Source organism: Capsicum annuum, chromosome 11 (genome assembly GCF_002878395.1).
Source record: "Capsicum annuum cultivar UCD-10X-F1 chromosome 11, UCD10Xv1.1, whole genome shotgun sequence".
Taxonomy (NCBI): Eukaryota; Viridiplantae; Streptophyta; class Magnoliopsida; order Solanales; family Solanaceae; genus Capsicum; species Capsicum annuum.
Genome location: NC_061121.1, coordinates 176,632,479 through 176,653,937, shown reverse-complemented (window position 1 = coordinate 176,653,937; position 21,459 = coordinate 176,632,479). Strand labels below are relative to the sequence as shown.

General features: G+C 37.1%; 1 protein-coding gene across 4 annotated transcripts in view; it reads left to right on the top strand.

The window, feature by feature from the left end:
• Positions 1-3,130: 3,130 nt before the first annotated feature.
• Positions 3,131-21,459, top strand: part of LOC107854432 — a 54,597-nt gene continuing 36,268 nt past the window's right edge. For 3 of the 4 annotated variants that reach the window (XM_047399111.1, XM_047399112.1, XM_047399114.1), the window contains exons 1-6: positions 3,131-3,470; positions 3,573-3,626; positions 3,899-3,954; positions 4,082-4,115; positions 7,109-7,181; positions 7,536-7,627. In XM_047399111.1, coding sequence (XP_047255067.1) covers positions 3,309-3,470; positions 3,573-3,626; positions 3,899-3,954; positions 4,082-4,115; positions 7,109-7,181; positions 7,536-7,627 — 471 coding nt within the window. In that variant the 5' untranslated portion in view covers positions 3,131-3,308. Of the gene's footprint in view, positions 3,471-3,572; positions 3,676-3,898; positions 3,955-4,081; positions 4,116-7,108; positions 7,182-7,535; positions 7,628-21,459 lie in introns of those variants that run through there. The other variant, XM_047399113.1, reaches the window with a different exon arrangement.

Genomic DNA, 21,459 nt, shown 5'->3' with positions numbered 1-21,459 from the left:
TACTTGAATATGCTTCTTCAACAAGATTTAAAGATGATGGAAGAACAAGATGAATATTCAAGAGTTGACCAAGGTTTGACCACTAGGAAAATGAACCCTAAATTCAATTTTTCTTTTAGATCTAGGTTTCTTTTGCCAAGCCAAGCACAAATAACAACAAATCAACCACAAACACCCAAAATACCACAATACCACATGAACCTACCTTCACAAAAGCTTCAACACGCTATAACAATGGTGGATCTAACTAAAAAACAATCAAATCTTGTTCCAAACTTAGATCTAGACTCTTTAGGTGCTAGGGAACAAAGATCTAGCACTAGAAACTAACAAAACAAAACAAAAATGTGTAGATCTAGCTTATAAGGTTCAGATCTACAACTTCAACACAAGATACTACTTTTTTGTGATTTTTCTTGACTCTAGACTCTTTTTTGTAGAGATTTTCTTAGATCCAAGACAGAGAGCTATGGGAACAACTCTAATACATGGCTCTGATACCAAATGATATAAGACAACACTAAGAAATCGAAAACAACACACAAAAAAAGAAGAGACGGAGAAGAAGAACACAGATTCAAGCCACACAACACATAAATTTAACAAGAAACAAGATGAAAATGTATTAAAGTAAATGGATAGTTAGTGAGACATACACCTACACCAATGAATAGCACCAATGTGTGTATCAAACACCAAGACACACAACACTAATGGAGGATAACACCACATTCTTAAGTGGAAACAAAGGGATCAACTCCTCAAGCACCCACTTTTCTTAACAAAATGTCAACTCAAGTGAATCCACACTCAAGCTAACCCTAGTTTCAATGTCTTTTCCAAGACCTACACTAAGATAGCTTTTCCAAGCCCTACACTAAGATAGCTTTTCCAATCCCTACACTAAGGAAAAAAAACATAATTTGAGTATCACTCAACAATTCATCAAATCTAATAAAAGTAAAGGCCTAAGTATCTATTTATAGTTATTACAAGACAAAGACTAAAATGCCCTTAATGAGGGCTTAGGAAGAGGCGCCTCTTGAGTGTTGATTTGGAATGTATAAAGTCCATAATGTCCTTCAAGTGAGGCGCCTATGGAGTATGTAAGGTCTCTTTCGTCCTCTCTTCAACTTAAGCCACGACTTTGAGGTGGTTCCAAAGTCTTCAACCGCTTTGCAAATCCAAACTTGGTCTTTTGAGAAAGCTTGTAATTCTTGTGCTCTTTACACTTGTATCAAATCTCCAGTTCAGTTTCTGTATTTATATATTCAACACATGTTTCAACTTATATATGCATGACCTTGTATTCAATTACCTAGTTATTCTGCTTGTTCAGTTTATGTTTATACTCGGTTTTGCATTTAGTTTACATATTCATGCATTTGAGTTAACTAGTTAGCTTTCCTATCCTGCATAATGGTACATTCAAAGTTCTGACCGCATACTCTCTTTTGCGCTATATTATCTTATAATATAGGTTCGGACGTTCAATTCTCGAATTGCGCCTAGGCTGTTTCTGTGCCACTCAGTAGCAGTTGTGTGAGTCCTCATCCTTCAAGGATGGATTATCAGTTGTCACCTTCAATATTTTATTTTATTTCAGTCATTTGGATTTAGTTGGGGATTTGTGCATCAACTCCTCACATTTTAGAGGCTTTTAGACAGTCGAGCATATTTTTAGTTTTTATTAGATATTCAGACATGATTGATATTATTTTCACTAACACTTATTATCAGATCTTTGGGTTTAGTTTCCACCCAATATTTTTTTATTTTCTTCCGTGTTCATAACGGGTACCAGACCATGGGTTTGCTTGGGGTTACTTGTGACTCTAGGCACTATATTACAACTAGAGGGTAGTCTCGGATCATGACAGAGATGAACCAGAATCAAGTTGTAAAAGCCATAAAGAAAGCCTGCTCGTATTAGATCTAGTTGAAGATGGATAGTGGTATCAACTTCGTATAGAGCTAATATGTCAAGTGCATAATTCAAATGAGATATTAACAGAATCACATAATCATATGAAACGGGGGGTAAGACTACTACTTATGTGAGAGTTAGGAGCCTCAATCTATTGAAGATGGAGTTGAAAAAGTCTTCGTTTGGACCGATTTCATGGCATTTGTATGACTTGTAAATATCTTAAATGAAATCTTCCAATTGCTCAACTTATCCAATAGATTTGGGGTTTTTACCATTAGGAACATCTTAGGTTTTACCCTTGCTTACATCGAGGTTCCTTTGTTTGATTTGGTTGTGGATGTAGCAAAGAAGATTGAGGAGCTTCGACTTAGTTTCCTTTTTTATTGATTTCTGATCTTTTTGATTCTTAGAAATAGTTTTTCTTTTTGTTTGAGAAACGGGTTGGGCCTGCTTAGGCTGATCTCTTGGACATGTACAACTTTTGTGTTTTTAATAAAAGGTCTTCTACGCCAACTTTTTTTTTTTTTTAAAAGCTTGACCTACAAATTATGAGAATAGTTACAATTGATGACTGATTCAGGCTTCTGTATTGATGAATTGTGACAGAAAGTGTTAAATTCTAATGCCCTATGCTCTGCTACACTCCTTCGTATGCCTCTAGGTCGCCACTTTATAATTCATGCCCAATTAATCATTCAACCCGAACCAAAATCAGACTCAAAGCTCGTTTGACTAAGTGTAAAGTCGCCTTATTTTGAAAATTCCTTTGCAAAAATGTACTGAAAAATAGTTCATGCTTGGCCAATAAATCTAAAAATCACTTTTGAGTAGCAACTAGTGCTTGACCAAAGTTTCTAAAAGTGTTTTAAGTGTACTTTAAAAAAAAAAAATACTTTTACAAAAAATTAATTTTTTTTAGCCTGTGAAAAATAGTTTTTACTACCTTCTATAAACATTTAATTTTCTGCCAAAAGTCTGGTCAAATATATTACTCATCCATTTTAAAAAGAATGACTTAGTTTTTTTTGTCATTTTAAGAAAGAATGACCTCCATGTGACTTGTTTATGACCGTAAAATTAAATAATATTTTGATACACTTGACATATATTTACTAATAATAAGATTCAAAAGTTATTTTATTTATTTTTTATTCTATATCAATTCAAAACAAATAGTTCTTTTTAAACGAAGTCCTATTTTGAGAAAAAACCTGACCACAGTGCAACTCATGAGCAGGAAAAGAAAGAAAACTCCTCGTTGAAGACGCGAGGACACGAAACAAATTGGGTTGGCGGGAAAATCCAGCAGTTTTCTCTCTCTTTAGTAACATTTGCCTGTCAACTCTTCTGAACTGAACAAAATTACGGAGATAGGGGCATGGACAAATATTTGGTTCCCTCTGATCCCTTTCCCATTAACCCTAAACACAGTAAGAGGAGGAGGTCACAATGGAAGAGAAGTCTACTGGAATTGAACGGAAAATTTGATCGAAAGTACCAGCATGATGTTGCTGCTTTACTCATGCAATCTTATTCAGAGGTAACTTACCCATTTATATACATTTCCTTTTTCAATTTTCAATTTGTTTGCTCAATTGTTTTGTAACTTTCTTTTTGGTTGTTTCTTTCTTTATATTTGAAGGTTATGGTATTACCTCATACTTATCACATCGATGGAGCGCCTTGTCAAGCGCATGTACTGCTAATCTATGTCCTCCAGTTTCAATTTTTTTGCTAGATTGTTGGTATATTTATCATCATATTTATTTTTTGAAAAATATAAGATCTTTTTTTCTTGTAGGAACTAAATTTCATTAGTTTCAATTAGTAAAGTTCGCTAATTTACTGCTTTACCTTATTTTCCTTGATTTTGAAGAGAAACTTTGGATAATAGCAGCAATTTAGACTTTTTGTTTGGTTATACATCTTTAATTTGTTCTTCCTCGTTTGTTCTTCTTGAGGTTCCAGGTGAATTGGTTTCTTCGTGGTGCTGGTACTGACTATAGACAAAATCGGTTAGGCGGGTACTGTGGTCTTTTTATTTGTTTCCATTTATTTGGTTGCTGGTTGGAATCAACTAAATTATTACTCGTGTCCAAGTTTTGTCTTGTCGATAGCTCCTCTCTTGATTTCATGTCCTCCTGTTTCCAGAGAGGGTATCTCGGCCTTGGAATTTGATAAAAAGGTAACTGCTGGATTACTAATCTCTAGAACTTGATCTGAAGGCATTGCGGTTTCTTTGTTTATCTTCTTTTTTTTTTTTTGGTCTCAAGATAGTTGTGTTCTTCCTCTTTTCGGAAAATCTTGGCTGCTATATTTTCCCAGCTCCCATAAGCAACTGCATAGTGATAACCTATAATTGCATATTATCAGATGGTTGAAAGAACATTATATTCATTACTTCTATATTGAGGGACTAGATGAGATGGCTATCTCAATTAGAAGTCAGAAGCTATCATAAAGCATAAAATAACCTGGAAGTTCTTCAGTTTCCAATCAAAAGTTCTTCAAGAAATAACATTCTGTTGGCGAAATGGAAGTAAAAATAGGTTTTCGTAATGCACTTCTTCATGCCATGTGATTGCAAATCAGATGTTAGATAAACATAACTTGTGTATTCCTGCTAAAAGTTAGAGAGATTAGTAGTTTATCCCAGTTACTGAATAGTTCAGTCTGTATTATTGATTTTTAAGAAACGGTAGGAATATAAAAGAAATGGACCTTTGGATTTTCACCTATAAGGGGTCGTTTGGTAGTGTATTAAGAAAATAATACATGCATTATTTTTTGTGTACTAGTAGTACCTTGTTTGGTATATGTTTTAGCTTATGCATAATTAATGCTTGCATTAGTTATACACTCTATTGTGTATTGTGGCATGTATTAGTAATACCCACCTTTTTCCATGTATTAATAACAAAAAGGTTTGAACACATGCATTAAAGTGATTAATGACATTATTACCCCTTAAATTCCTCTCCCTCCCCTTAATATTTGATCTTGTTTCATGCCGAATTGATACAGATTATGTAAGTAGTCACCCTTCTCTTTGGTCATTATGGCTTAGCCCCCATAATTCTTTCACAATTTCGATCAAATTTTTAACTTTATCACTTGCATTCACTTCAGTTGGAAATTCTGAAGTTGGTGACTCCACTCTCTGATTTTTTTCTGATCTAGCTATTATAGAACGGGAAAATTGAGAAGAATCAAGGAAGAGGGACTAATTTTTTTGAGTGAATTCAATTTGCTTTGTTATTGAAGTAGCTTTCCGCAGCTGGAAGCCTCTGAATTTTAACGGTGAAGTTTTATAATCATGAGGGTATTTTTGTAAATTAATATTTTTGTATAAAAATTATATAAGATATTTTATTTTTAATACATCAAACCAAACAATGTATAAGAAATAATGCCAACATAACTAATGCAAGCATAACTAATACCAGCATTATTAATGCAAGCATTAATAATACACCTTATTCAACATTATTCTTATACACTCTACCAAACGACCCCCAACTGTCTCCATTACATACCAAACTGTATCTTGATTGCTGAGTATGAAAAGCCACTTGGACGTCAGGACTCTACATAAATTGGTCACTCAGCTATGTTTGTGTTTGCCCTTGAAGGTCCATTATCCTTACCACAAAGCCAACACACCATCTCTTTACTTTGACAGATTATTCATTATTCTTTACCTTCTATTTTTCTAAATAAAGAATTCTGTTTTTTTTTTGTTTTTGAGATTCATTCTGTTTATTGTCTTCAAACAGTTTTTCTTAACCACAGTCCTTCTCTTCTTTAATAATAAGCAATATGTACCTAATAATCTCAGCCAGAATTTTTGTTCTATTTTATTCTTTTGCAACACTCCGCATGCCTTTTCCATTAAGATGCCTATTATACTGGGAGATGCTTTACTGCCGGGAAGAAACAGTACCGTTCTTTTGGAAGAAGGATAACTCTGGTTAATAGTATGTTAGATATCTACTATTCCTTCCAGTTTAGAGAAGAAGATTAGCAAGATAAGTGGATATTTTTGTGGGAGGACAGTGCTCAGAATAAGAAGTTACTTTTGTTAAGTGGAATACAATAATCAGACACAAGGAAGAGCGAGGCTTATGAGTTAGGAATTCAAAAGTTCATAACCAAAGTTTGCTGTGCAAATGCTTTTGGAGGCTCAAGATGGAAAGGTAGCCCTGGAAATTTGTGGTGGAGAATAAATATGGAAGAGAGGGGTTTTGGGCTCCTAAGACTGTGAATACACCTTATGGAGTAACTGCGTAAAAACGTATAGTTTCTGCGAAGAATTCAGCACGAATGTCAGCATTGTAGTTGGTAATGGGAAGTGAGTTAGGCTGTGGAAGGACAATCAGGATGGTACAGGATTACTAAAAGAGCAATTTCCTTGCCTTTACAGTACAGTGAATAACACAAATGTGCTAATGACTGACGTCTTTAATGAAGATGGCTGGAATTTTCAGTTCAGGAGGAATTTCCTTGATCTTTTTTTTTTTTTTGAGAAAGGGAATTTCCTTAAATTGAAATGCATAATGTGGACCTATTTTTGCAAAAGTGAGTTCAGTGAAGATAAATCAGGGGAGGGATGTGTATTATGCTGGAATCCTAGCAGGAGAGGAGCTTTTCTGTCAACTCTTATCATAGAGAACTCATTAAGAAAGACACTGAATTGGGATCTATGTGGCCTTGGAGGTTGATTTGGAAGGCCCTTGCACCAGCTAAAAGGGCTTGTTTTGGTTGGTTGTTTGTCTATGATGCATGCTTGTCAGTTGTCACAGGAGAATTTGAGGCCTTAAACTTTGTAGCAGATGCTATCTATGTGAACACTCTTGTGAATCTGTTAATCATCTTTTTCTGCACTGTAATTACACCTGGCAGATTTGGACCATATCATGGAAATTTCAGAAGTCTGTTAGGATGCTGGAAGTCTATTAGTGTGGCAGGGAAATTTCAGAAGAATATCTGGTTGACGGTGACCATTCCTTATGCATAGCATGGACATACTGGATTTAGAGGAACAGGAAAATCTTTTTGTGGAAAAAAGGAGCAACTCAAGTAGTGAATAATAGATGCACTCAAAATCAGGCTCTTAGTTTCGGTTTCTCAGTCTGTTCTTCAATTCTTCATATTTTACTGCATCTTCATTTTTGGCAGGGCATATATCTAGCATCAGTGACTAAATCAGGCTGCTTAACTGTGCATGACTACGAAAGTCTCTATTGCAATGGTACGGGGTATAAGTTTCGTCATTATGTGTATTTTTTCCTAAATTTTTGTTCAGGAGAATTTTTTTTTTGTATAAATCATTCTGATTATATCACTAGGAAGAAGTATGATATCCCTTGCAATTATCCATGACATAATACTTTCCAATTACTATCAAATTCTTAAAACTATACTCATCCTCTACAATAACAACATACCCAGTGAAATCCCACAAAATGGGGTCCGGGGAGGGTCAAGTATACGCATGCATTACCAGTACCAATATTAATCCTCTAATAATAAGTAAATCCTTTTATGTAGTTTATTGTTGAGCTACTTCTTAGACAATGTTTCAGAACTCGAAAACTTCATATAGGTTCAAAAGAAGATGAAACAAAGCAGTTGCTGCACATTTCAACTGGTCAACAACTTGATGTTGTTCGATGGAACGTTTCCAATCAATATGAGGTTTGAACACTTCCCCACTGCATGATCTTATGCAATAAAAAAGTAATCTTTCTATACTATGATATCTTAAATATCATGATTTGAAATTTTCATGTAAGTTGGTAAGAGTATAGGCAAATTTAGTGAAGTTGTTGAACAACTAGTGCATTAACTAGAAAATGAGAAAATAACACCAACTTGAGAAAAACAACAATAACAAACCCAGTGTATTTCCACAAAGTGGGGTCTGGGGAGGGTAAAATGTGTGCAGTCCATACTGCTATCTCCGAAGAAGTAGAGAGGTTGTTTCCGATAGACCCCCGGCTCAAGATAAAGAATAGTAAACAAGGTCATAATGAAACATGAAGCAGGATGGATGACATAACATAAATAACGAATAAGAAATAATACAAATAGAAATCAGAGAAATACGAAATAAGAGAAATACGAGGAATACAAAATACAAAATAGGAAATAAGAAATAAAAAAATAGGACACCCACCTAGTAGTAACATACACTCACAAGATCAAGATTCTTGGTAAGAAGCTAAGAATAAAATAAATCTTTTAGCAAAACATAAACGAAAGACAACCTAAAAGCTCAACAGGAAACCCCAAATTATAGTTCCTTAAACCTTTCATAAAATAAAGCTAAACCTCAACGAATACCCTTTATTTAAGTATTTGTTACATGAACTCTTACCTTTCTTTGATGTAAGTTGATTGACCATGATGTGGTTATAGATACTTCATTCGGTTCTATAAGAAACACCAAAAACTTGCTAAAGGTTGAAGACACTTCTGGTAGATTCATCCAATAGGTGTGATAGTTACAACCTATAACCTTTTCCATGTAATGTAAATCTAGAGTAAAAGCTCGTTGAAAATTATTGCTAACATCTGAAATAAGAATACTTAAGATTTCAAACGCATAAACTGATAGTTAGGCCTCATTTATTTTTATTAAGATTGAGGCGTCTAAATTTGAATACATACATGAATATTAAGATTTGCATTAAGATTTAGATGTTGGATTTGGATACGTGTCTTAATATTAAGATGATGTATTAAGATTAGAATACCAAATAATTTAGACTATTTGTTTTCTCTATATATGAATATATAGAACTCGTCTTTATCAATTTTTTTTAAATATATAATTCAACTAAAACATACTAAATAAATCTAATACTATATCAGTAAAATATTTTAAAAAATATTATGTCGATGGTGGTGATGATTCGCGTGGTGGTTGTGGGTGCCAATTAGAGATTGTGTTGGGCCATGATGTGGGTTGTAGCTAGTAGTGATGGTTGCTGGCAGTAGTGATTGTTGATCGTGGCGGCTAATAGTTGTGATAGACGATAGTCATATCTAATAGTGGTGGTGAATGATGACGACGACCGAGTATATAGTAGCGGCTGATGATGGTGATTGTCGGTGATGATGATTGTAAAAGGTGGCTAATGATGGTGATGATTGATTGTGGTTATTGGAGGCGGTAAGTTTTATAACATGGTGGTTAGACCGATGTTGTATGGGACAGAGTTTTGGCCAGTAAAAAATTCTCTTGTTCAGAAGATGCATGTTGTCGAGATAATGATGTTAAAGTGGATGTATGGGCATACTGTAAAATTAGGTCTTAGACCTAACTCACCTTAAAAGCTAGCTCATGAGGGGAGGATTGCCCAAGTCATATAAGCAAACCACCAGTCCATTCCCCAACCAATAAGGAATTTCTATCCACTCTAGCACCCCTCCAACTGGCGTGTGGACCAGAAACCCAAGTGGGGATGGACCTGGCGTTGATGCTATCTTGATTATTGCTGGTACTAATGACATCATCAACATAAACCACCAAATAAATTCATAGATTTGGAACAAAATGTCGATAAAACACAGAGTGATCTGCTTTATGATGTCGCCCAAACTATACCCTCCAAGAAGATACAATGCGGTTGCTGTCAAATTATAGGTACCCAACTATGTTGGGGTCGATCCCACAGGGAATAGGTCGAATCTGTCTCTCGAACTTGCTGAAGTAGTCGGAAGTGCAGGAAAGTAAATAGGGGAAATTTGTAGTAAACAGTAAAAAGTAACAAGTCCTGAATGCCTTCAGTTGTAACCAATTTGAGATGAACACTAGGACTGTGTCCCCCTTGTCTTCCTAACTCAGTAGGTTTCACGTGCTCAATCCAACTATCTCACTGCCATATATGCAGAATCTGACAAGTTAGGTATTACCAACCGTTTTGTGAACGCATTGATAAATCTCACTGTTCACCTTGTGAGTCTCAGGGTGTCGCCTTACTAACGTTTGTCTTTGATCCCAGTTTAACTATCACCTAGTGTCGCCTTACTAACGCTTGCCTTTGATCCCGTTTAACTATCACCTCTTGGGTATCGAGTTATTAGACGAGGGTTGATTGCCTCGAATCACTGTTGTAATCCTTTTTTCCCAATCTCAATCTCTCTTGTGAAGATGTTCTTTAATACAAGTAAGTTCTTTGCGTTGGCCACCGCTAAGAAAGCAATTAAACTGAAGAATATCACAATGCAAGTGTAAACAATGATCTAGAAGAATCTCACACTTCCCCTACTTCGTTATTCTACCAGGGTTTCCACAACCCTAGCTGAGGAATTTAGCCGCTCAATTGCAAGAAACGCTATGGAATTCAATAAAGAAAGCATAGAAGTAATCTCACAACAATGAAGAATAAAACCCAAAGACTCAAATCAATTAATCAACCAAAAACCTAGAACAAAGAGATTCCAAGATCAAAAGTCAATCTTAGAATCAAATATATGTTTGTGAATAGTATGAGTGCGTAAACTTACTATAAAATGTCAAAAGAGTATTTATAGAGTACATAAAAATCCTGGAAATCTAAACCAAAACGTACAGGGAAAACTAAGTCGGTGGCCACTTACGGCCGTAAGTGGCACCTACGCCACGTAGGTGGCCATTGTAGGTGACAATCTTCTTAATTCTGCAACAACTCTACTTGTTCTGGTACCTACGGGGCATAAGTAGTACTTACGTCCCATAGGTTGGCTCATCGTAAGTACCAGGAAATCTTCACTTCTGCAGTTTCTCTAAACTTCAAGTCTCTGACACTTGCACTGGTACCTAGGTGACCCCTCGTAGCTAACCGTCAAAAACTTCATTTTCTGATTCTCTGAAGTTGCATGTCTGACGCCTATGATAGGCCACTTACGGGCCGTAGGTGGGACCTACGCCACGTAAGTGGCATCATAAGTGGGCCCTTCTGCAGCTTTCACTTCCTTTTCTTCTGTTTAGCTACCAAAACCTAGTTTCCTGCAAAATAAACACAAAAACACATCATATCTACCAAAACAAACCTAATTACTTGCATATTTTTCGATTTTAAGCATCGAAAGTGCCATGAAACCATGACACATCACTTCAATATAAATAATGCCAAACTTTTGAATTACCGTGCTGAACTTTTCAAACTAGGCTCGAGGAGATTGTTTTAGACCATAAAGTGACTAATGCAATCGATATGCCAGACTAGACTCATTGATAACGGACAAACCACGAGAAGAGAAATAAGGTACGTAAAATAAGAAAACGATAGAATCGAAATTGCGAAAAGTAAAGGATAGCTAGATAGATAGACACAAAAAGAGACGAGATACGACAATCGAAGAATGTATCAAATCCTAAAACCTTCCTTTCAAATACCTACAAGCACCTACCTCTTACAAAGACAGAGAGAGAATCATATCACCCAATCAACCAACGTTTCTAACAAGTGTTCAACAAAAGCCTAACCAAGTTCTCACACTCTCAAGTGTATAATTCATCAATTATCATCTAAAAACTAAGGAAAATGAATGTAGGTCCTAATATTTATAGCCTTGGGCCTTTATTACAAACATAGACCCAAAAGTGACCTATTTTCATTAAAAAAAACAATGAGCTGCTGCCTAGACTCATCTGCCTACATTGCTCGTCACCTGCTGGTGTATCAGGGAGCAGATGCCACCTGCGGGTGCAGGTTAGCTCGCATATGGCTCCAGAATGTCTTCTAGTTCTTTTTGTCTCTCCAATTGATGCGGAAAACAAAGCTAAAAATCGAAACTATAACTAAAGAACGGAGATGAAGATGATTACAATGACACAAGATGAAACAAGACACGGATTCAACACAAATACAAGAGAAATTGCATAGAAAATAAAGATAGATAGTGAGACCAAGATTATTACAAGATTAAGAACCAAGTGTATTTCAACACTAACCCCTAATGAATGTAATAATTAAAACCACACTCTTACGGTGACCGCCAAGGGAATCAACTCACCTCAAGATCCACCGTTTCCAAGCAAAAGTTAATATTGGCTTTTCCAAGCCCTATACTAAGGATGACTTTTCCAAGCCCTAACTAAGACTACACTAAGGTGGTCTACTATCAAGAGAGAGGATTTTCAAGTGTTTCATACATTCATCATTCAAAACTAATGTGAAAAGACCTAAAAGAGACCATATAGTATATTACAAAAGAAAGACAAATGACTTCAATGCCTGTAATGAGGTGGGGTGGCCATGGAGTGTCATTTAGAAAAGTCTAAATGACCAAAATGCCCTCAAGGCTAAGTGACCAAAATGCCCTTAATAAAAGGAACCAAAACCGTGAATCACCAAGTATGGCCCAAACCCGAGAGTCCTCAAGTCATCAAGGCTCCAAGCAATCTTCCACACTTGGATTTGTTTAATGGCATGCTCAAGACGACCCCTCCAAGTATGATCACGTGCTCTCCATGCGACCAAAGCTTGATTCTTCACGTAGTGACTTTGAATGATATCATCGAAAGCTAAGGCGGCCATTTGACTTGTATCACCAATGACCTCCCTAATGTCTTCCTTGACTCTAAGCTACCCTCTACACGTGGTATTGTACTCTTGGGGGCTTGAAAAGGGTCCCCCAAATGTGTCCTTGCATCCGCATCCTTGGAATGATCATGGCTTGGATCCTTTTGTGTCGGCCTTGAATCATAGGTATTGAAACGTTAACGCCGACTTGGCTTGTATCATCTTCCCCTTCTTGAAAAGGGTTTGACCTCGAATCCAAACCTTGCAAAACCATAGGGAAAACAAGCAACAACAACGCATGAGCATTAGTGTTAGCAACAAGAAGCTTATCACCAAGCTAAGGAGGAACACACTTAATATATAACCAAGCATGAAAATGATCAATCAAGGGTTTGTAACCCCACAAAATAAAAGCTACTTGGTTATTCACATAAGACCTTGACAAAGGGAAAAACCAAAAGAACTATGGTAATTAGTCAACCACACATGCAAACCCACATGGGTTCTATGTTTCAACAAGCATAAAACCCGTTTTTAAGTCGAGAGTCGCATGATAATTCGCAAAGCTAAGTGCAATGTCATGGACAAGATCATTCCAAGTTAAGACTCTGTTCAATGCACTAGCTATCTTTTAGAATGGGATTACTCGCAATTCACCACCGGGGTCAAATACAACAAGTCAATGAACAAATGACATTTAAGCTCACAATGTTATTAAGTAATAACACCAAGCAATTTTCACATGAAGGCAAGGAAGTGTTACTACTATGTTCACCAAACAAAGATGTGACCTTTACGACCTTTAAAAGCCTACGGATACACATGTAAGTGTCAATATCCTTGATCAAATTTCATTTGTTGTCTTGACCAAGCATTAAGACAAGTGTATTAAAACCACCACTCTCCAAATGGTCACCGGGGTCGAATGAAAGAAGTATCCATAAACTTGGGCAATACCCATTTTCCCCAAGGGTGCCGATATTGCAAATATCACTAGAAAATATACACTCCACACAACCACAGGCAATATTATAAGCAAATAAAGAGTAGATAAAGGTGTCTCGCAAATTGATTTCATCTAAGGTGTTCTCAAGGGCATGCTCACTATTATGCTCAAGAACATTATCAAGAGTATACTCAAGAATTGGAACACTCAAATAAGAAGAAATAATTGGAAAACAAAGACCACCTTTCATTTCTTCACAATTCTTCCTCATAAAAGTACTCTCATTTTCCAAGAAGAGATTTTTATCTTTAGAAGGAATGTTGTCACACCATGGGGGGTTGTTATATTGAGTATAGCCCTCAAGAAGACCTACATCATTAACATGATCTATACCTAGGTAGTTTACTAGGAGTGATTTCATCATCTTCAAACCAAATATTATACTTAAAGAGAGAAGGATCAATCAAAGAAGGAGAATTATAACATGTAAGTTCACTCTCAAAAAATAATTATCAAGTTTTGAAGAAGTTCCAAACACATGATCATCCATATTGGCAAAGCAAGTAATAGGATCCTCATCAAGAGGCTTGCTCAAAGGGTCACTCCTATTCAAACGATCAACATTTTTCACATCATCACTAACTTGAGGTTCACTAATCACATCACAAACATCCTCAAGTAGTGGACTAGATTCACAAGCAAGTTGATCAACACAATTTTCACAAGACAATGTACTATCATTCAACACAAAGGCTTTAAGACTAGGTAGATTCAAATTGATCTTATAAGAAGAGTCAATTCGATCATCAATAGGATCAACTAATGTATCTACACTCTCAACATGTATATTATCAACACGAAGCAAAGGATCATTAGGCTCACATATAGATAAGCTATCACTCACACTCAATTGGCTACTATTCACACAATGATCTTTCATATTTACTAAAGTGCAAGAGTTAGCTTTGTTACCTTGAAGCTCATGAGAAAATTCTTCTTTTCCTTAGGGCAAGGCTCTTACTCCCGAGAGATAAAAAGTTGTCTCTTCCATCACATCCGTAGATGTTGACTCTTTGTTGGGAACTTGTGTTCCTTCATTCTCCGCGATTGTACCTACACAAGTGTCCTCACTAAGAGAAGGACAAAATAAAGAGTGAGATTGAATTTGTGGCAACCCCTTCACTTCACTCTTCACAACCTCTTTTTTTTCCATTCTTGGGTTACTACTTTGCACTCCCTTACTACTCTCAATCTTTTGCCTTTCAATTTGGTTAGGTATGGAGCAAGTGCTATTTCCTTGACGATTGGAAGGATAGGTAGAAAGATATGCCAATTTTCCTCATTTGGAACTCCATACCTTGCAAACCAATTGGCACGCAAACTTAAATGTCCAAAGTCCAAAGGAAATACATCACACCAAACTTCTCTATAGTATCCATCTCAAATGAAGGAAACCTTCACACTCTAGACAACTCTATGGCCTTACAAGAAATATGGACAACATTTTGACATTCGAGGTATTCTCAAATAGTTAACCGTAGAGGGAGTAATGTAGTTTGCATAGCACCAATCACCGAGAACAAAAATGCATCCCGAAACCCCACAAATATCCACCTTCCTCGTGCCAACTTGTCTTCTCGGATCAATATTATAAAGCTTCGTGTACCCTTTCGTCACATAGATGGCCTTCATGTACCTCTTCAAGGCACTCCATATTCATGTGGAACCTTTTGCAAGTTCCCACCATCTCAACGCTTGACCTCGAAGGTGCTTAATGGCATATGTGGCTTGTTCGACCACACTCATATCATAATTTTTGAAAAACCTATCACATTGCCATTCCCAATCAAGATAAGCTTCGGGATCACATTCTTCTTTGAAAATAAGAAGAGGGGTTCTAGGGAGATTACGATTTTTACTACTCCCTCCATATCGACCTTGGTTCCTACTTCCCAACCTTTGTGCACTAGAACAAGAAGGATAAGATTAGTATCCCTAGACATTGAAGATAAACACTCTCGTCTTTCAGTCAGATGGCTTCTACTTGAACTAGCATAAGCTCTCGCACCATATTGACTAGGATAAGAACAAGACCAAGAATACGAATCTTCACTCGTCTTATGAACATTCCCACCATAAGTTGTACAAGGTGTATAGGAGTAAGCTTTATCTTCATGCTTGAAGTGGGAAGTGGAAGACTCTTCACATGCCCCATCATCCTCATAAGAACCATCACAAGGCTCTTCATCCTGTCCATATTCACCATAAGAGCTAGATTAATCATTTGCCCCATATTCTTCCCCGGAATAGTAGCTCTCATTCCCACACGACTCAAGATTATGGCTATATTCATAGCCTCCATAATCACCATCTTCATAATAGCCATAACCTTCATCACTACAAATATAGTCTCCTATGTTGTAGTCACATGTATCCGAGGCTATCTTATACATACTTCCTTATAACTTCGTGTACCTACAAAACGAGCAAACAAGGTTAGTAGGAAAAGTTCCTTACCTACACTCGTAAGATTCTGACCTTTGCATACCTCACAATTGGATCGGCTAATGTTGAAAGCTTGTTATACTTCGATCGTACACGTGTCAATTGCTACTCTTGGCCGGAGTGGATTCTTGTTTAAAGAAAGACGGACGACTCAATTATAAACAAAAGGACTTGAATCAAGAAGTTAACTACGAAATAAAACTAGAAAAGCACACAAAGAAGACTGACTAAGAAAAAAATAGACTCTAAGACTAATCAACCAACTAAGTAGATCAAATACTAGTTGTTAATAGTTTAGGAATCAAGAAATGAGATTAGGAATCAAAAATTGAAACTAAGATGTTGGAACCTGAGCAAAATGGGATTTTGGGTGCTTGAGATGATTTGGTGAGGCGTGGACAAAGGTGGCCACATGCCCTCGCAGATGGAGCTTTTCAAGTCATAACAGTGAACTTGGAAGTCACCTGCATTACAAACTGCTGGCGCAGATGGGTCATCTGCCCACGCAGATGGGGCCACAGGTGGCCGGACTGAATAGCTGAAGCCTCCAAATTTCCAACTTTTTGTGGGCCCACTTGCACTCTCTTTCCTAGTACCTTCCCTTTTTGGAATATTTTTTTGTACCAACACCCCACACACCTTCCTTTTGGATCAAACACCTTTTTCTATGAATCTTTTTCTTGAAGATATGAAAATTCTTCAAGAACACCAAGAATAAATATGAAGATCCAAAGTTCACAACTTCCACATTTTAACTAGGAATTCAATAAAATTTGAGATTTAGGCTCCTCTAGTCGTGGGGAACAACCTCCAACAACTTTTAACACTAACATCCACACCAAAATTTTCAAATTTTTAAACTCGCAATTTTCTTCAAGCTCTAAACCCAAAAAATGGTGGATCTTCCAAAACCTTTCCAAGTAACACCAAATTTTAGATCTAGAGTCCTGTTGACATGGGAATCATTTTCTAGTCACCCTTAACCCTCAATTTCATCCCAATTTTGGTAGAACCCACTTTCAAATTTCTTCAAACCCAAGAACTCTGCACTGGGTTTTCTTCAAATCTTCTCCAGACACTCCCAAAACTCAGATTCCGACCTAAAAATTGCTAAAGCAAACAAATCTAACAATGGAAACTCAAACAAGACTCAAAACAACGAAAATATTTTTGGGATTTTTTTTGAAAATGCTTTTTTAACGCTTTTTTTTTCCTTTAATATCACAACCTAAGATTTAGAATTGTAAGAATGAATCTAAACTGAGCTCTGATACCAAATGCTAATGAACAAACCACGAGAAGAGAAACAAGGTACAAAAAAAAACGATAGAATCAAAATTGCGAAAAATAAAGGATAGATAGATGGATAGATAGACACAAAGATATGAGAAAGGACAATCGAAGAATGTATCAAATCCTAAAACCTTCCTTTCAAATACCTAAAAACATCACCTCTTACGAAGACCGAGAGGAATCATATCACCTATCAACCAACGTTTCTAACAAGTGTTCAACAAAAGCTAACCAAGCTCTCACACTCTCAAGTGTATAATTCATCAAATATTATCTAAAAACTAAGGAAAATGAAGGTAGGTCCTAATATTTATAGCCTTGGGCCTTTATTACAAATATGGACCCAAAAGTGACCCGTTTCCATTAAAAAAAAAAATAAGCTGCCGTCTAGACTCATCTGCCTACACTGATCGTCACCTGCTGGTGTAGGTCAGGGAGCAGATGCCACCTGCGGGCGCAGGTTAGCTCGCATATGGCTCCAGAATGTCTTCTAGTTCTTTTTATCTCTCTAATGACCTCCCTAATGTCTTCCTTGTCTCTAAGCTACCCTGCACACATGGTATTGTACTCTTGCGGGCTTGTAAAAGGTCCCCCAAATTTGTCCTTGCATCCTTGGAATGATAATGGCTTGGATCTCTTTGTGTTGGTCTTGAATCATAGGTTTTGAAAGGTTAACGCCGACTTGGCTTGTATCACTCCCCCTAAGCAACAAAATCAGGTGGTTGTTCCATATAAACCTCCTTCTTAAGGTCATCATGGAGAAAAGCATTCTTAATATCCAACTGAAAAAGAGGTCAGTGTCGAACAACCAAGGATAGAAAAAGGCGAACACATGCTATTTTAGCCACGAGAGAGAAAGTACTACCATAGTCAAGCCCAAATATCTGAGTGTACCCCGTGATGACAAGGCAATCCTTAAGTCGATTAATTTGGCCTTTCGGACCAATTTTCACTGCATAAACCTAACGACAATCAATGGTTGATTTACTTGAAGGGAAAGGAACAAACTCCTAAGTACCAATTGTATGTAAAGCATACATCTCGTCAATGATAACCTGTCGCGATCCCGGATGAGAAAGTGTTTCTTTTGTGGACTTAGGAATGGAGACAGAGAACAAAAATTATATAAAGAGATAATGGGGTGATAATAGACGATGATAACTTAAAAGGGTATAATGAGGGTTAGTATTACGAGTGGACTGCATACCTTTTCGAAGTGCAATCGGAGGAGACAAGTCTGTAGTAGGTGTAGGGTCAGGTGCAGGTCGGGAATCATCTGAGCTTAATGTTGTACGTGCACGGTGATGATAAGTCAGGAGTGGTGGCACTGTAGATGGAGTTTTAGAAGGTATTGTAGATTCCTCAAAAGTCGTTACAAGTAAGACTGGTGGCACTATGGATGGAGATGTAGAAGTAATGGTAGGTTCCTCAAAAGTCAATATAGCCTTAGACATGTTAGGATGATCAGGGTTAGAAGAAAGATGTAAAGTAAGCTTGAGACTCAATGAACGGTAAGCAACAATGATATCCTTTTTGTACTAAGAATAACCAAGAAAAATACATTTGAAAGCACTAGGGGTTAATTTATCTTTCCCTGGTTTGAAGTTATGAACAAAACATGTACTCCCAAAGATACAAGGAGGAAGAGAGTATAGAGGTGACTAAGGAAACAATATTGAATAAGGAATTTAATTTTGAATGGAAGATGGGGGCATTCGATTAATTAAATAGCAAGATGAGATAACTACATTGCCTAAAAAATGCAGCGAAATATGGGATTGAGTGAGAAGAGTAAGAGTAGTCTTGATGAGGTGCCTATTCTTCCTCTCTGCTACTCTATTTTATTGAGGGGTATACGGACAAGAAGTCTGATGAATAATTCCTTAATGAGTCATAAATTGTTGAAACTGGGAGGACATATATTCTTAGGCGTTGTCACTACGAAAGGTACGAATAGAGAGGCCGAATTGATTTTATATTTCAGCACAATAACTCTTGAATATAGGAAACAATTTAGAGCAATCTTTCATTAAAAAAAATCCAACTATATCTTGAATAATCATCAGTGAAGCTAACAAAATAACGAAACCTTGAGGTCGATGTGATTCTACTAGGACCCCAAATATCAGAGTGAACTAAGGAAAAGATAGATTCTGCACGATTCGTAGTACTACGTTGAAAGGTAGTTCGGGTGTGTTTCCCAAGTTGCCACGACTCACAATGTAATGTGGATAGACTAGACAAACTAGACACCATCTTTTTTAGTTTGAACAAACTAGGATGACCTAAACGTTTGTGAATTATGCCCGAAGAATCTGTAATTGGACATGCTATGGAGGAGTTAGGAGAGTTAAGGTAGTAAAGGCCTTGTGATTCATATCCTACACTAATTGTTTGTCCTGTACTATAGTCATGCGTGATAAAAAGAGTCCTCAAGAAATAGTATGCCACAATTTAGGACACAAGTCAAATGACTGACTGATGCAATATTAAAAAGACAACCAAGGACATAAAGAACAAAATTTAAAGTGATAGAGTATAGGGGAGTAGCTTGTCCAACTCATTTTGCTTTGGTTTGGTTACCATTGGCTAAAGTGACAGTGGCAAGAGACTGTGAATAAACAATATTCGATAAAAGTGATTTATCACCAGAAATATGATCATAAGCGCTAGAGTCCACAATTCATGATCCAACGGTAGGAGATTGTGCAGTTGAGGCTAATGGTAGAGATATCTTCTAACTTGTTCGAAACTGAATAAACTCATTATATTCCTTTTTAGATAAATACACCCATTGATTACCTGTGGTGTTAGAATGAGCAACATGAATATTTTTAGGTGGTTGACCATACAAAGAGTAACGCATGTCACGAGTATGTCCAAGTCTATTACAATAACCAGGGGCGGAGCCATCTTTGCTGTAGGGGGTTCATTCGAACCCCAACAACAACAACAAACCCAGTGTATTCCCACATAGTGGGGTTTGGGGAGGGTAAGATGTACCTAGTCCATACCACTACTTCCAGAGAAGTAGCAAGATTGTTTCCGAAGATAAGGAATAGTAAACAAGTTCGTAAGAAAGCATGAAACAAGATGACATAACAAGAACAAAGAATAGTAGTAAATTCGTAATAAAGCATGAAACAAGATGGCATAACAGAAATACGACGAACCCGCTGCACCCCCATACTCTCCTACTTGCAGCTCCAACCTATGGGAATAGCCCTAGGACTACCAACCCGGCTACCCCAAAGCTCTCCTAATTACTGACAACGATCCACCCATACGCCCAGCCTTCTATCTTAATTTGCGTCCTTTAGACCCTTCCTATCTAGGGTCATGTCCATAGTAAGCTGTAACTGCTCCATGTCATGTCTAATCACCTCTCTTCAGTATTTCTTCTGTCTACCCTTACCTCGTCTGAAACCATCCAAAGCTAACCTCTCACACCTATAAATTGGGGCATCCGTGCCCCTCCTCATCACGTGACCGAACCATCTCAACCTACTTTCCCGCAACTTATCCTTCACTGAAGCCACTCTAACCTTCTCCCGGATAATCTCATTCCCAACCCTATCACTCTTAGTAAGCCTACACATCCGATGCAACATCCGCATTTCCGCCACCTTCAACTTTTGAATTTGGGAGTTCTTCACTGGCCAACATTCCGCTCCATGCAGCATGGCTGGATGGACTGCCACTCTGTAGTATTTTCCTTTAAGCTTGGGCGGCACTTTCTTATCGCACAACACACATATTGGAGACATCCTTATCAATCTCACCATTCCCCTAAATCATGGACTCGAAATACTTAAAACTATCCCTCTTACAAATAACATGGGACTCCAACCTTACTACTACTTCGTTTATTCGAACCCCCTTTGGTGAAAAATGATACTATTTAGATATGGCTAAAATAATTTTTATGTATATATAGTAGAAGTTGAACCCCCTTCGGTTTGTTCATACATTCACTTTTTCAATTTTTGAACCCCCTTAGTATTAATTCTGGCTCCGCCACTAATAATCACTCACTTAGGTAGAGAATAACATATGTCACGAGTGTGGCCAAACCTTTTACATTAACTACACCTAGGTCGAGATCTTCCCAAACAACCTCTCCCTCGTTGATTCTTCATGGAATATGACGTTTGATTTTATGATCTCCTCATTAAGGGTTCTGACTTAATCATAGGACTAAATCTAGCAAAAGTTTGGAAATATGTTGCCGAAATTTGAAAAAAAGAAGTCGATGTCGCCGGAAAACTTCG